At 42.1% G+C, this 17468-nt stretch overlaps 1 protein-coding gene across 13 annotated transcripts in view; it reads right to left on the bottom strand.

The window, feature by feature from the left end:
• Nucleotides 1-11016: 11016 nt before the first annotated feature.
• ZMYND11 (zinc finger MYND-type containing 11) overlaps nucleotides 11017-17468 on the bottom strand; it is a 131858-nt gene continuing 125406 nt past the window's right edge. For all 13 annotated transcript variants that reach the window (XM_055331289.1, XM_055331298.1, XM_055331300.1 and 10 more), the window contains one exon: nucleotides 11017-13252. In XM_055331289.1, coding sequence (XP_055187264.1) covers nucleotides 13130-13252 — 123 coding nt within the window. In that variant the 3' untranslated portion in view covers nucleotides 11017-13129. The remainder of the gene's footprint in view (nucleotides 13253-17468) is intronic.

Raw genomic sequence — 17468 nt, 5'->3', positions numbered from 1 at the left:
TCTCTCTCTCTGTGTGTGTGTGTGACTATCATAAAAAAATAAATTTAAAAAAAATTTAAAAAAAAGATACTGTGGCGTATCCTCCTCATTTTCTCCCATGTCCCCGAGGGCTGACTTCTGCACAGCAGCGTTCGTGCTCCATGTACACTGCAGCCCCACTCCTGCCAGTGGATGTGTAGGCGTGTTCCAGGCTCTTGCTGTTGTAAACAATCACGTTTTGTTTGGACAAAAAACAGTTCATTTTATATGTGAGCAAGACTATCTGATGGATAGATTTCTGGAAGCAGGATTGATGTGTCGAAAGGCAGATGCATCTATGCTTTTGACGGATTGCACAGAACCCACCGTGGTTTGGGTTTCTTTACCAGCAGCGCTTCACCAGCAGAAGGGATGGTCTTTTTTTTTAAGATTTATTTATTTATGATAGACAGACAGAGAGAGAGAGAGAAGCAGAGACACAGGAGGAGGGAGAAGCAGGCTCCATGCAGGGAGCCTGACGTGGGACTCGATCCCGGGACTCCAGGATCACACCCTGGGCCAAAGGCAGGCGCTAAACCTTTGAGCCACCCAGGGATCTGCCGGGATTGTCTTCAATTTGCATTTCTTTTATTATAAAACTAAGGTTGAAGATTCTAAAAATATTTTAATAGACCATTTATATTTCTCTTCCCGTGAACTGTTCATGTCCCTTAAGCTACTGGGTTGTTGAGCTTGCAAGAAAATTTTGTGAAAGATTTTTAAGTGGAGGGAGGGAAGATTATCAGATGCCCTGTCTAGCTCACCTACCCAAGGTCTCCCTGTCTTTTCTTGTCTTTGGGCTACTTTACAATTTATAAATTGTGGAAAACTGATAATAGTATTAATTATTCTTGTCCATAGCAAATTATGTCCCATGAATCACAATTGAATATTTCCCTGTGAATAGAAATGTTTCATATCTACTTCTAAATTCAGGGGATCCCTGGGTGGCTCAGCGGTTTGGTACCTGCCTTCTTCCCAGGGCGTGATCCTGGAGTCCCAGGATCAAGCCCCACATCGGGTTCCCTACATGGAGCCTGCTTCTCTCTCTGCACCCTCCCTCTGTCTCTCATGAATAAATAAATAAAATCTTAAAAAATAAATACATAAATAAATTCATTTCAGAATTCCTTGTTTTCTAAATATGTGGTACTTTTGGAATCCCCCTTTGAACCAATTATAACATATTCCATGTTTTCTCATTAATGAACTAAGTAAAATTGATACATGTTAATTATTTTTCATTTCTAATGGTGTCATGATTGTAGCTCTTTAACATTTTAAAGACTTTTTCTTCTTGGGGTGCTTGGGTGGCTCATTGGTTAAGCGTCTGACTCTTGATTTCAGCTCAGGTCATGATCTCAGGGTCCTGGAATTGAGCCCTGCATCAGGCTCCCCACTCAGCAGAGCATGTGCTTGAGGATTCTCTCTCCCTTTCCTTCTCCTTTTCCCTCTGCCCCTCCCACTGCTCATGCTCTCGCTCTCTCTCTCTTTAAAATAAGTAAATATTTTAAAAATAAAAAAGGTAAAAACCTTTTCTTCCTTACTGCTGTACACTCTCAATCAAGGAGGTCAGCCCTTTGTCATGAGTTGAAAATGTTTTTTACTTTGTTACTTTCTTAAATCTGTGTTTTGTCATGCCAAATTTTTTATGTAGTTGAATTTATCAACTTTTTATGTGTTTTGGGGTTTGAGTCATGTTCAAGCACAGGACAGGGCAGCCCGGGTGACCCAGCGGCTTAGCGCCACCTTCAGCCCAGGCCCTGATCCTGGAGTCCCGGGATCGAGTCCCACGTGCTCCCTGCATGGAACCTGCTTCTCCCTCTGCCTGGGTCTCTGCCATTCTCTCTCTCTCTCTCTCTCTCTCTCTCTCTCTCTCTCTCTCTCTCTTTCTCATGAATAAATAAATAAAATCTTTTTTAAAAAAGCACACATTTTTGGTCCACAGTATTTCTCCTACTTAGTTTAGGGTTTTTAAATTTTTTTATTTTTCCCATTTCTTAGCTGAAATTTTCTGAAGTCAGCTAAGTGAGGGCCTGGAGATAGTCATTCTGCTACATAGTTTGTTGCCATTGAATAGGCATTTTCCCTAGGTACGTTGTACTAACGTTACAGGACTAAGAAAGGTTTGCTTTGAAGTCTAATTGTGCTTAAACTCATTTACTAAAAAACAAATCAAGCAAACAAAACTACACAACTTATCTCTCCTAGTATGCTCTCATTCTCATAGTACCCTCTTGTCCTCATCCTGCAGTACACTCTCAGGTCTTCTAGGACACTCTGGTCCTCATCGTACACTCTCGTATAGGATGGATTTTTTAATGCGAAAAAAAAAAAGTCTTTGGAACTTGGTTGGGGATTCTACTGGGAGATGGGATAACTGGGTGATGGGCATTAAGGAGAACACGTGATGTAATAAGCACTGGGTGTTATATGTAACTGATAAATTGCTGAACATTACATCTGAAACTAATGATGTACTAAATTGAATTTAGCTAATTGAATTTAAAAAATAAATATTAAGAAGGAAATATTGGCCTTGAGCAATACATTAGATCAGATGGACCTAACAAATATATATAAGCCATCCCATCCAAAAATAGAATAGACATTCTTCTCAAGTGCACATGGAACATTCTCCAGGACAGAACACATGTTAGGTCACAAACAAAGCTCAATAAATTTAAGAAGGCTGAAATCATATCAAGCACCTTTTCCAACCACAATGGTATGAAACTAGCAGTGAACTACAAGAAGAAAACTGAAAAAAATCACATCCATGAATTCTAAACATGCTACTAAACAGCCAGTGGGTCAACAAAGAAATCAAAGAGAAAGTTTGGTGAAGTATTTTGTGAAAGAAATATGAAAATACATTAATGAAACTAAGATCTCGTTATTTGAAAAGATAAAGTTGATAAAACTTTAGCAAGACTCAAGAGAAAAAAAAGAGGGCCCAAATAAATACAATCAGAAATGAAAGAGAAGTTACAACAAATGGCACAAAATACAAAGGATCTTAAAAGACAACTATGAACAATTATATGTAAACAGACTGGACAACCTAGAAGAAATAGATAAATTCCTAGAGACATATAATTTTCATAGACTGAATCAGGAAGAAATGGAAAATCTGAACAGATTATTAGTAATGAAACTGAATCAGTAATCAAAAACTCCCAACAAACAAAACTAGGGCCAGATGGCTTCACATACAAATTCTACTAAACATTTTTTTAAATTTTTTAAAGATTTTATTTACTTATTGAGACAGAGAGAGAGAGGCAGAGACACAGGCAGAGGGAGAAGCAGGCTCCACACGGGGAGCCGGATGTGGGACTTGATCCCAGATCTCCAGGATCACACCCCGGGCTGCAGGCAGCACCAAACCACTGCGCCACCGGGGCTGCCCCCAAATATTTTTTTAATTCGAGTATAGTTAACATACAGTGTAACATTAGTTTCAGGTGTACGTGATTCAGCACTTCCATGCCTCACCTGGTGTTGATCATGACAAGGGCACTCCTTAATCCCCAGCACCCATTTCAGCCATCCCCCCACCCGTCAACTCTTTGGTGACCGACCATCAGTTCTCAGCAGCTAAGTCTGCTTCTTACCTTGTCTTTTTCCCTTGCTCATTTGTTTTGTTTCTTAAATTCCATGTAAATTCTACTCTAAAGAATTAATACCTATTCTTCTCAAACTAATCCAAAATAATGAAGAGGAAAGAATACTTCCTGACTCATTCTACAAGGCCAGCATTATCCTGATATCTACACCAGACAAAGCCACTGCAAAAACAGAAAATTATAGGCCAGTATCCCAGATGAACATAGATGCAGAAATCCTTAGCACAATATTAGCAAATTGACTTCAACAATACATTAAAAGGATCACACACCGTGATCAAGTAAAATGTCTTCCAGGGATGCATGGATAGTTCAGTATCTGCAAATCAATCAACATGATACACCATGTAAAGGGCACACAGGATAGAAATCATTATTTCAATAGGTGCAGAAAATGCATCTGACAACAGTCAACATCCATTTATGAGAAAAACTCTCAACAAAGTAAGTAGAGAGGGAATGTACTTCAACATAATAAAGGCCATATATGAGAGACCCACGGATAACATCATATTCAACAGTGAAAATTTGAAAGCTCTTCCTCTTGACACTTTTATTCAACATGGTATCGGAAGTCTTAGCCACAGCAACTAGGCAAGAAAAGAAATAAAAGTCATCCAAGTTGGAAAGGAACAAATAAAAGTCTTACTATTCACAGATGACATACTATATATTGAAAATCCTAAAGCATCCACCAAAAAACTATTAGAACTGATAGATGAGTTCAGTAAAGCTGCATGATACAAAACCAATATATAGCAATCTGTTGCATGTCTATACACTGATAATGAACTATCAGAATGAGAAATTAAGAAAACTATCCCATTTATAGTTGCATCAAAACTAATACCCAGGGATAAATCTAACCAAGGAGGTGAAAGACCTGCATGCCAAAATTAAAAATGTAGGACACTGATGAAAGAAATTGATAATGACACAGAAAAGTAGAAAGATACACCATGCTCATGGATTGGAGGAATTCATATTGTTAAAATGCTCATATTGCCCAAAATAATCTACAGATTCAGTGCAAACTGTATCAAAATACCAATGGCATTTTTCACGGAACTAGAACAAAGAATCCTAAAATTTGTATGGAAACACAAAAGATCCTGAACAACTAAAACAATCCTGAGAAAAAAGAAGAAAGCTGGCATCATACCAGATTTTATTATTATTTTTAACATAAACAGATTTTAAACTATAAAACTATTGTAATTGAAACAGTGTGGTACCAGCACAGAAACAGACACACAGATCCATGGGACAGACCATGAGAGACTCAACTAAAGGAAACAAACTGAGGGTCACTGGAGGGGAGGGGCGGTCGGGGATGGGGTAACTGGGGGATGGGCACATGATGAGCACTGGGTGTTGTGTGCAACTGATGAAGTATTGAAATAAATCTTTGAAACTAATGATGTACTTTATGTAGGCTATTGAATTTAAATTAAAAAACAAACAAACAATGGAACAGAATAGAGAGCCCAAAATAAACCTATGCTTATATGTCCGTCAACAACAAGGGAGACAAGACCATGCAATGGGGAAAACTCAGTTTCTTCAACATACGGTGTTCAGAAAACTGGACCATGAGGTGAAGAATGAAATTAGACTGCTTTCTTACGCCATGTACAAAAATAAAGCCAAAATGGAATAAAAACTTACATGTTTGACCTGAAATCATAAAATTCCCATAAGGAAGCATAGACAGCATTTGACATTGGTCTTAGTGGTATTTTTTTAGATCTGTCTCCAGTCAAGATGAACAGAAGCAAAAATAAACGAGTGGGACGATGTCAAACTAAAAGCTTTTGCACAGCGAGGGAAACCATCAACAAAAAGGCAACCTACTGAATGGGAGAAAATATTCTCAAATGATCCAATAAAGGGTTAACATATCTAGTAAAGGGTTAACATCTAAAATGTACAAAGCACTGAGACAACTCAACATAAAAGATGTGACTAAAAAATGGGCACCAGAGCTGAATAGAGAATATTTCAAAGAATTCTGATCTTTGATATTTCCTTTCTTCTAAATTTGAGTCTCACTTGTTCTTTTTTAACCTCTTTGAGGTGTATTTATTTGAGGTGTTTGTTTTCTTCATACACATCTGTTGGTGTAAGCTTCCCTTTTGCAGCATTCCATCAGTTTTGTATGTATTACTTCCATTTTCATTTGTTTCCAGATAATCTGTAATTTCCTTTTGATTTCTTCTTTGACCCATGGGTTGTTCCAGACTATGTTATGTAGTTTGCAGGTATTTATAGGTTTTCTCACTTTCTCCTTGATTTTTCACTTCACAACATTGTGGTTGGAAAAGATACTTGTTACGATTTGTCTTCAATTTGCCAACACTGTTCACATAGTCTATCCCGAGCATGTTCCATGTGCACTTGAGGAGAACGTGTATTTTGCTCCTGTTGAGGGAAGGTCTTAAATGTGTTTTAGGTCCATGTGGTCCAGTGTATCTGGTCGAAGTGTAACGTGCACCGGGTAATCTCCCATCTGAATGATCTGTCAGTTGCTGGAAGTAAGACACTAAGTCCCCCTACTTTTACTGCACTATTTTTCACTTCGGATGTGTTACTACTTGCTTAATGATGTATGTAGGTGCTGCAATGTCAAATGCGTATATACTGACCCCTTGATGTACTGACCGTCATGGCCTCTCGTTACCGTTTCTTGCCTAGCGTTTCTCGTGGGACTGAAGTATACCTACCCCTGTGTTCTGGTTTCCGCGTGTATGGAGTATCATTTTCCATCCCTTCACCTTGGGCCTGTGTGTGTCTTCAGACCTGAAGTTGATTTTTTGTAGGAAGCATATGGTTGGGTATTGTGCTTCTATCTTCCAGGTACTTTGTACCTTTCGATTGGTCAATTCAACCTGTTTACCTTCAGAGTTGCCATTGAGATGTAAGAACTGACCGGTGCCGTCGTGCTCTCTTCCCATTGTTTCTTTTCACGGGCTTAGTCTGCCTTTGTGAATTTGAGATTTTCTGTGGTGATATCCCATGTTTCCTTTTCGTTACTTTTGTCCATCTACTGTGGTTCTTGCTTTGTGGGTCCCAGGAGGCTCCCATACACCATCGCATGGGTAAAACGGGCCACTTTTTAGCTGATGCTACTTTGATCAGGTACAAAAGCTTCACTTTTCACTCTTCCCTTTAAATTATTTTGCCATTACCCCTTTTTATATTATGTACTCAGCAACAAATGATAGTAAGTACAACTAGTTTTAATATTCTTGTCTTTTTGCCTTTACAGTTAAGTGGCTAACACACCATCTTATTACAGAATGAGTTTCTCAAGTCTGACTCTATATTTTCCTGGTTTTTTTTATTTTTTTAATTTTTATTCATTTATGATAGTCACACACAGAGAGAGAGAGAGAGACAGGCAGAGACACAGGCAGAGGGAGAAGCAGGCTCCATGCACCGGGAGCCCGACGTGGGATTCGATCCCGGGTCTCCAGGATCGCACCCTGGGCCAAAGGCAGGCGCCAAACCGCTGCACGACCCAGGGATCCCCATTTTCCTGTTTTTATGTCATAAGTAGTGTCTTCACTTCAGCTCCAAAGAAACCCTTTTAGCATTTCTTGTAAGGCAGGTGGTGAGGACCTGCTTTTGTTGGGAAGATCTTCATTTCTCCTTTATATCTGAAGGGGCACTTAGCAGACAGAGCATTCTTCACTGGCTGGCAATTTCTTCTTTCAACCCTTTGTAGATGTCATCACACTCTCATTTCTGGCCCATAGGGTTTCTGCTGAGATACCCACTGAGAGCCTATAAGGATTCTTTTGTGGGTTATAACCTTTTTGCCCCCTGGCTGCTTTTAGAATTATTTATGTTACATTTTTGACAGTTTCATCATAACGTGTCTTCAAGATGTTCTTTGTGCATGGAGATAGGAGGGTGATCATTTACCTTCATGAACTTGGATGTCCAGTTCTCTCCTTGGGTTTGGGAAGTTCTCAGCTATCACTTCTTCAAATAAAATTTCCTGCCCCTTCCTCCCTTGCTCTCCTTCTGGAACCCGTTCTTGTATTTGTTCTTCTGATTGAATCCCATAGTTCACATAGGTTTTCTCCAGTCTTCTTTGTTCTCCACTAATTGGGTTATTTCAAAATTCTTTAACCTCTAACTCACTGTGTTCCATTTGTTCTGCTGGAGATGTACTCTATTGCAGCGCTCATTTCGTGTGTGGAGTTATTCAATGCCACAATTTCTATTTGGTCCTTTTTATAATTTCTAGCTCCTTGGTAAATATCTTATTTTGAACCTGTATTTTTTTTTTCATTTCATTGACAGGTCTTCCTGAGTTTTCCTGCCCTTTGGGATTCTTCAAAAGAGCTAATTTTTAATTCTTTATTAACTAGGTCACCAAATTCCATGCTTTTAAGCTTAATTATTAGAGAATTATCTTTGGATGGTGATGCTTTTATTTTTTTTTCATGTTTCTTGTATTTCTGCATTGCTGTTCTTGTATTTAAAGTAGCAGACACCTCCTTAAAGTAGCAGACGCCTTTGTTAGCTGTCTTCCGTACTCTGGTTGTTGCTGTTGTTAACCGGGTCATCTCTGCCTTTGGGTGGGTACACCTAATTCCACTCTTCTTGTTCCCCTTGCGGCAGTATTCTTTTTTTTTTTTAAAGATTTTATTTATTTATTCATGATAGTCACACACACACAGAGAGGCAGAGACACAGGCAGAGGGAGAAGCAGGCTCCATGCAGGGAGCCCGACGTGGGATTCGATTCCAGGTCTCCAGGATCGCGCCCTGGGCCAAAGGCAGGCGCCAAACCGCTGCGCCACCCAGGGATCCCCTGCGGCAGGATTCTTAAGCTTTGTCTTCTTTGGTTCTTCCAATTCAGTTGACTGGCAACTGGAAACCTCTCCCCTGCTTTCCAGAAGGTAGTGCCATGTTTGCGGGTTCTCCCTTTTCCAGGTCCTGGCTCTTTCCTGACCTCAGAGTGTACTCTCACTGCTGCCCTCAGGATGAGGAGCAGCCGCAGGGCAGAGGGTTGTGTGGATTTTGCTCCGGGGCATCGGGGATGCCCTGTGCCTGGTGCTCCCAGAGGCTGCTGGTGGACTTCTTGTGGAGCGCAGTCATCAGGAACTGCATCTGCTCACCACCCTCTGGTTTCTTCTCTGCGTCAGGCCTCTCCTCCTGCCAGTCACAGAGGCCCCACTTCGGGGCCCGTGGGTTCTAAGTTGCGTCCTGCACCACTGGGGTGGCCAGGGTCTCCTGACTGCTCTTCTCTGCTGCGTAGAGGTCGCTGCAGCTGCCTGTCAGCCCCGTGCAGTCTTTCCTTGAGGATGCAAAGCTGAGAACCAAACTGCTGTCAGGGCTCCTGGATTCCTGCAGTTTGTTTTCTGTGGGTATCTGCTCAGCTCAGCACTCTCCAGGTGTTCTCCTGAACATGGCAGGAAGGGTTGGGGCAGGTTCTTTGCCCCACTGGTTCCAGAGCCCACAGGGAGGTGTGTCTGCCCGTCTCCACGTGCACCAGTGGACGAGGCTCTTCTGGGTGCTGGAGCCCACAGCAACCACAAAGGCACTGCGGTTGGTGGATGTCTGAGCCTTGTTGAGCACCTCACCCACCACGATGCCAACGTCACTCGTGTTCCTCTTCTTGTCCTAAACATGACGCCCGTTTTTCTTCTTCCCATTCATGAACCAACTTCTCAAGGGCAGTGTTCTCTAAGCTTCACCTCTCACATCATCGCCTCCTAGGCAGTCACTGTGCAGGATCTCGGTTGGTCTCTGGTGCCAGGACTCCTTCCCTCCTGTCCTCATTAAACATCAAATCTCTCATTACTTTGAAGAAAAATAATGCCCGTAACCCTTAACCCGGTAGACCTCTTTGGCAAAGACATTTTTTCTTAAGTCTGCCTGATTATGTGCTCAGCGTCTAACATAGACGCTGGAGATCCAGCAGTTGTTAGCTGGATGAACAAATCAATATTTGTACTGTGTCTTCTGTGCTCCCTTAGCATCCCACCCCTTCGGCTATACTCTGTCCTGGTCCTGGACGATAGGGACTAGTAGTTGCAAGACTTTACTAAGGCACATATGGTCTTCCAGGGGCTGACGCTAGGGACGTGGTTCTCAACTTGGGCAGCTCTGGGCCTCTATTTTCTCTCCAGTGGGAGATCAGAGTCTATCAGCTCAAATTCTGGCAAAAACGGAGTTTTCATGTCAGCTGCTAGGTTATCAAGTAGGCCCCCAAATACACATTTGCTGAGTAAATGCTGCCTACAGGTAAGGCAGTGGTGGGCGCCACTTGTCAAGGCAAAGGTATTCTTGAGCCTGCTCTGTCCATCCTGGGCAGTCATCAGCCACATGTGAAGGAAATGTGGCTAGTCAGATGGAGACGGTGGAAAGCCTAAAACACACAACTGGATTTCGAAGACTTTGTGCAAAATAAGCACGTTAAAGAGCTCATTAACTGGCCTATTAAATATTGGATTTGGATTTTGGATACATTAGATGAAGATGTGGCTTTTAGAAAACTTAAACTTACCTATGTGCCCGACACTATAGGTTTCCATCCAAGAGCATTATTTTGTGGTAGTTTCGCGAATGTCCCTGCCTGTCACCGTGACCCCTGGCCAGCAGAACCAACATCACCTGGAAGATGATGAGAAATGGCACAATGCCAACTCCACCGACCCCAGACTTACCGGGCCAGACTCTGCGTTTTAGTTAAGAGTCCCAGGTGATCTCTGTGTACGTGGGTCTGAGAGGGTCTACTTCAGGTCACAGAAGACCCATGGATCGGGGATTCCTAACCTGAGGGACCTGGATCCTCCTGGGGTGTGAGGAGCCTACAGATGGGCCCTGGGAATCTGCGAAATACTACAGTTTTATCTTGCAGCTTATTTTCAAACATAAGTGGCTCTTCGTGAAAGGATGGCCCTGTCACCAACACTTGGGAAGTTGTGAGCAGTGCAGATGCTGGGTGTGGAACCCAACAAATTTCCAGCCAGTTCTCCTGTGATCCTGATGTCAGCAGTGGGAGAACCACGGAACCAGGTACCGACGAGGGCTAAGCCATCACTGCGTGATGATCTAGAGGGTGACGCCGGCCTTTATGGGATGACTTTGATGCAAGACAGTGTTCGGGCTAGCATAAGGGTTCAAAAAATGGGCTTTATAGTCAGACCTTAATTTTTCAAGAAACAGCGAAAGTACATTCAGTCTTTTTGAGGACTGGTGAAAGTCCACTCAAATGTTTAAGTGATGAAGACCCTGCCTCCACAGAAAGGTGAAGTCACCAATGGTAACTTCGGTACAGGGCCACCAGGTGATCTGGCTGTGTGTGGTTTGGCATAGGGGAATGGGTGAAACCAACAATTTATTAAAGCCAGTTTTTTTAAATACATTTATTAACCAATGTTAACACATTAAATGAATCTATATATTGCTAGTCAGAGCAGCTTACAAAATGCCAGAATGCATCATAGAACTGGACAGCCACGATGAGTAATTACAATGTGCATAGTGGCTAAGCTCAACACCTTGATATAGCTTTATGATTTGCAGAAAATTTTTAATAATGATTCCTAAAACAATCAGTTGTAATTTTACCTAAAACTTTTACAAAACCAGGCCACAATCTCTTTTTTTTAATTTGTTTTTTTTTTTTTAAACACACAGTTTTCACGCTGTAGTAACTTGGAAATGTGCAACCGTGTCAACGGAGACAAAAAGCCAAAGTAACACGAATCTTACTTTCATGCAGCTATCAGTTAAATAGTACATACTCTGGAATGATTTTACACCAAAATAATTTCCACAAGAACTTGCTCTCATAGGGGTGGATCGAAGTTTTAAAACTTGAAAAACAATCAGAGAAGGTAAGTGTTCTTGGTTACCGAGACCGCGGGCCCCGCGGAGTCGCGACAGATCACAGGCAGCGGGGAGGGAGCAGGACGCCCAGTTGCTAACTCAGGCTTGGTGCGGAGCGGGCTGCGGGCAGCAGCTTGTCAATTAACTTGTGTCACCACCTCAACAGCATCAGGCCTGGATGGAGGATTATTTCACAGAAGACTTAGTTACATTTTCATCTTTAGAGTGACCCTGACAAACCTGGAGAAAACTTTTTAAAAAGGTTTTCCTCCTGATTCTTTCACTTCCATGGTGTGTAATTGCTTTAATAAATATCAAAGGTCTAAATAAATATTTACAAATTATTTCTCTAACCTTTAAAAATAACTAAATGATAAATGGGAATTTGACTTGGTCTAAGATCAGTCTCTGAAAAAAACATAAATGGTGAGATTTAAAAAAAAAAAAGTAATTTAAGTTTTCCTGGCTGTATTCCATATATCTATGTATAAAAAATCATTATTCAACTATCGATCCATTCCTATTGGTAATGCTTCTTAATCCAGACATTCCGCAAAATACAGACTTTTTACAAATCACGGCATCTTTAATACAAGAAAATTAACATGCATTATTCTTCATTCTGTGTACAGTGATGGAGTTCATTAGTAGGCAATGACCCATTACTACAAACATAACGGCCTCTGTGAAACTTAAGTGCTTTCTTTCCTTTTAGTATTAATTTACAATATACGAGGTGACACCAGATAATAGGCAATCAGATGATACTTGGGGAGGGAAGGGAAGCATTAAAGAAATTTGTATGCCTCATCTATAATTTCATGGATGGATAAAGGTAGTTTTTGGCTTTTTATTTTTTATCTTGTTACAAGCACTCATGTTAGGACGAAGATGAAATGTGCAAACTTTAAAATTTAAATATTCATTTTTCTCTAAGATCCAGCTCAGTAAAAGATTACCCCAGTTCCCTGCAATTTTAAACTACAAGATCAAAGCTAATAATTTGTTATAAAAGTTATATATTGAAAAGAAATAATGAAAAACACAATTGGGAAATATTTAAGAAAAAATATGCAGGTCTAGCACCTGCTGTGTCAACCCTGTTCCCTAAATTCAATCATATACCCACTGGCATAACCAACAGATAATGCCTTTAAACAGTGACTTAAGCTGAACAAAACCAGCTCAACAAGGTTAAGAAATAAATTTCACATCAAGGTAGTATGTTTTATTTCTGAAACAGTTCTGTAGTTCTTACACTCAGATCTATTTTACACGTTTCTTTGTGAAACTCACTTGTATTCACCTGTTGTTTTTTTTAAAGATCTGTTGTTTAAAGGTTAAAATCTCTGTAAAACCTAAAAATGTTTTAAAATTTGCTGAAAATGCAACAAATTCTCAATTAAAATTTATTTAAAATAATACCCTCCACTGATGTTACTTTTACCCCCTGAAAAACTCTGGAGGAGCATTAACAAAAGATTTAAACTACTGTGCAAAATTTCTTCACGAAAAGTGTTTAAAGGCTGGTGCAAAATGGGAAGCAAATTCTAAACAATTTTGGCTTCTTGGAAACAAAAACTGCTGTGTCTGCGAAGAGTACTCGTCGGTGCTTCTCCGGAAGACCCGCCTTCATCTTTTCCGGCGACAGGTGCGCTTATGCTCAGCGTGCCAGTGCTCCTGCTGGCACTTGATGGAGCAGTACGAGGTGTTCCAGCAGCAGTGGTACATAGCCTCCTCCTCACAGTTGTAGCACTGCAGGTGAGAAATCAGGGCCGTGTTTAAACGGGGGGAGTGGCTCAAAGTGGACACTTTGGAAGCTCAGCTTTTAAAGATCTCTGTGGCTCAGCCTTCAGCCACTGTCACCAGGAAGATGACGGTGTGTTTTATGCACCAAGCTGAATGGTGGATAACAATGGGGCAGTGGAAGCCACAGCATTTAGTCCCCAGTGAACATGAGCTTACCTGGCACACCAACTTCTCACCTCTACTCCTCATTCCCATCAGCATACAGATGTGCATAGAGAGGATTCTGGAAAGATGACAGGGTGGGAGGCACTACAAATCTCTCCCCATGTGGAAAACAACTGCCTTGGTAGAATCTGTCTTGGGTAACTACTTTGGAACTCTGCAGTCTGCTGAAGGCTCCCAACTTCCCGGGGAAGTAGTGGACAGTAAATTCTGATTAATTCTGGTCAATTTCAGCTCTTAGCACTGTAGCAAGTGCCTCCTACATCCAGCCGCACGGTGGCAGCTGTGTATATGCAAAACTAACTGCATATAAGGAGAAGTTTAGGAAGTGTGCATGCCCAAGGAGAGGCTCAGAGAAGACCTAAGAAGTCCTTAAGTTTATGCCTCAGACGGATTCTCAGCACAAAGACAGCCTACAAAACCCAGCAAACCTGAAAAGGGGAGAAAACAGTTCTAGAGTTACCATAAAATTAGATTCAAATGTCCAGTAGTATTCAGCCTCAACAACAAAAAAATGAAGGTATATAAAGAAAGAAATAGCACTTAAAGAAAATAGCTGTCCCTGAAAAGGACCTACTAGCAGAGCTATTAAACAAAGACTTTAATAGCTGTTTTAAAGATGCTCAAAGAGGGGATCCCTGGGTGGCGCAGCAGTTTAGCGCCTGCCTTTGGCCCAGGACGCGATCCTGGAGACCCGGGATCGAATCCCACGTCGGGCTCCCGGTGCATGGAGCCTGCTTCTCCCTCTGCCTGTGTCTCTGCCTTTCTCTCTCTGTGTGTGTGTGTGTGTGACTATCATAAATAAATAAAAATTTTAAAAAAATTTTAAAGATGCTCAAAGAACTAAACAGATGTGAAGGCAGTTAATGAGGTGTGAACAAAGTGGAAATACCATTAAAAGAACACCAAAAAGAAAATCTGGAGCTGAAAAGTCCCGTTAACTGAAACAGTGATTCTCTAAAGACAAATCTGAGCAGAAGTCCCGTTAACTGAAACAGTGATTCTCTAAAGACAACTCTGAGCAGAAGCTAGGACAACAGAAAATAACACGGGCAAAGACAGAAGAAGAGTGAGCAGAATCCGAGGGACTGGGGGGACACTGTTCAGTGTACCAAGATGCGTGTTCTAGGAGTCTCAGCAGTAGGAGAGAGGACAGGGTAGAGATCATGTGAGGAGACAATGGCTGAAAACTTCTCAATCTGATAGACGATGTGAAAGTAAATATCAAGACATGTTATCTCCAAACTTTTGAAAGCCCAAGTTACCAGAGCATCTACCACATGCAAAGGATCCTCAAAATGTTACCACCAGCTTCTTGTTACCACTCAGAAACTCTGGAGGCCAGAAGACAGTGGGCTGATATATTTCAAGTGCCAAAAGAGAAATACTGTCCATGCAGAATCCTATATTCAGCAAAACTGTCCTTCTAAAATTCCCAGATATAAAAAAGCTGAGGGAACTTGTGACCTGCCCCGCAAGAAATGATCAGGGGAGTCCTACAAGGTCCTCCAAAAGAACACTAACCAATACTTCAAAGCCATTAAGAAAAACAATAAAGGTTACAGTAAAGATTACAGCATAGATTAAAAATAGAGAAACTCTGTGAAATCCAAAATTGGTTTTTTGTCAATTTTATTGATCTTTTCAATCTTTTAGCTAAAAGGCAGAGGACTCAAATTACTAAAGTCAGAAATTAAAGTGGGGACCTTATTACTGATTCTACAGAAATATGAAGGACTGTGAGTCTCATCAACTATTCCACATTAGAAAACTGAATAGAGATGCCTGGGTGGCTCAGTTGGTTAAGTGTCTGTCTTCAGCTCAGGTCATGATCTCAGGGTCCTGGGATTGAGCCCCTTGTCAGGCTACCTTCTCAGAGGGGCGTCTGCTTCTCTGCCTCTGCCCCATCCCCTGCTCGTGCTCTGTCAAATAAAATCTTAAAAAAAAAAAAAAACACCTGATTAAACTAGATAAAATGGACCCACCCACAGAGTCAGTGCAATCCTTATCAAAAACCTCCATGAAACTTTTTTCAGATATAGCAAACCCATCCTAAGATTCACGTGGAACCTCAACAGATCCCAAATAGCCCAAATAATCCCCAAAACAAGAAGAAACTGGACGACTCACACTTCGTTTCAAACCTACTACCCGAAGCTACAGTCACCAAGCCACGTGGCCCGGCATAAAGACAGACATGCACACTAAGGGAGAGGGGCGAGGCGAGGGCCCAGAGAGAAATCCTCACACGGACACTGAAAGGACTTTTGACGAGCGCCAAGACCTCCCCATGGGGAACCGACGGTCTTTCCAACAGACCAAGGTGGGAAAACTGCATCTCCACACGCAGAGGAGGAGACTGCACCCGCACCTAACGGCACACACAGAAACTAACCCAAAATGGACCAAAGACCCAAATGTAAGGCCTACGGCGCTACGACCCTTAGAACAAAACAAAGGACAAAAGCTTCACAACACTGGTCTGGCGATGATTTCTTGTTGTGACCAAGAAAATAAAGTGGCCTTCACAAAAACTCTGAAATTTTTGTGTGTCAGGAGACACTGTCTACAGAGTAGAAAGGCAACCCGCAGTCTGAGAAAGGGATCTATAAAGCTTACATCTGGTAGCAATTAATACCCAGAATAGACACACAACTTCTGGAACCAACGAACCACCGGACTCAAAAACGGGCCTAGAAGTAGAACAGACACGTCTCCCAAGATACAAGAATGGCCAATGAGCACAAGAGAAGATGCTCAACGTCACTGACCATCAGGGAAACACAAATCAAAACCACAGCGAGGTGCCACCTCACACTTGTCAGGACGGCTAGAAGCCAGAAGGCAGGAAACAACAGGCACTGGCGAGGCTGTGGACAAAGGGGAGCCCTCGTGCACGGCTGGTGGGAACGCAAGTTGGTGCGGCAAGTGTGGGAGACAGCAGGTGGGGGCTCCTCCAGAAAATGGCCAGAGCTACCCTAGGGCCCTGCAACTCCACTTCCGGGTGTAGACCCCAAGCAACTGGAAGCACGGGCTCAGAGAGCTCTGTCCACCCATGCTCATGCCAGCATCAGTCACAGGGGCAGAACCACGGGAGCAACCCAAGTACCCGTGGACGAGCAGATGGGTAACAAGAGGCCGTGTACACCACACTCCGTGCGGTGGAATACTACCCGGCCTTAGGAGGAAGGAAATCTTCCTTCTGCCATAACAGGAATGAACCTTGAGGACATTGTGCTGTGTCCAACAGCCAGCTGCAAAAACACAAATATGTACGATCACACGTGAGGAGATACAAAGAATGGTCAGAACTGTAAAGACAAAGCAGGATGGTGACGTAGAGGCAGAGTTTGAGTCTTACAAGAAGGAAGAGTTGTAGTAATGGCTGCACAACAGCACATGAGTGTATTTACCACCACTGATGTGTACACTTAAAATTTACCATCACTGCTACTATGTCTATTTTAGCATAATTTTAAAAACCTAGGCCTCACGTCTCCTTTGATCCACCACCCTCATTTTTCTACTGCTCTTCACAAACTCTGAGAGAGAACTGCCTGAACTTCCTATTTCCAATTATCCTCTTTTCTTTCTTTCTTTCTTTCTTTCTTTCTTTCTTTCTTTCTTTCTTTCTTTCTTTCTTTTCTCTCTCTCTCTCTCTCTCTCTCTCTCTCTCTCTCTTTCTTTCTTTTAAATTGTATTAGCCAACCTTAGTTTCAGGCATAGAGGTCAGTGACTCACTGGCTGCATGTAAAACCCAGGGCTCATCCCGTCATGTGCCCTCCTTCATGCCCCTCACCCAGTCACCTTATCCCCCAACCCTCTCCCCTCCAGGGACCCTGTTTGTTTCCTAGAGTTAGGAGTCTCTTGTGGTTTCTCTCCCTCTTTGCTTTAGTCTTACTTTACTGGCGACCGGGGATGGGGACAGCTACAGTCTACAGGGGGGCTAGCCCCACCTGGCTAACCTTGCCCCCAGGAAGTTTTTGGTCCAAATGTTAAC

This window comes from Nyctereutes procyonoides, unplaced genomic scaffold (assembly GCF_905146905.1).
Source record: "Nyctereutes procyonoides isolate TBG_1078 unplaced genomic scaffold, NYPRO_anot_genome, whole genome shotgun sequence".
Lineage (NCBI taxonomy): Eukaryota > Metazoa > Chordata > Mammalia > Carnivora > Canidae > Nyctereutes > Nyctereutes procyonoides.
Note: the sequence above shows the minus strand (reverse complement) of the source record. Positions and strands in the feature narration are given on the sequence as shown.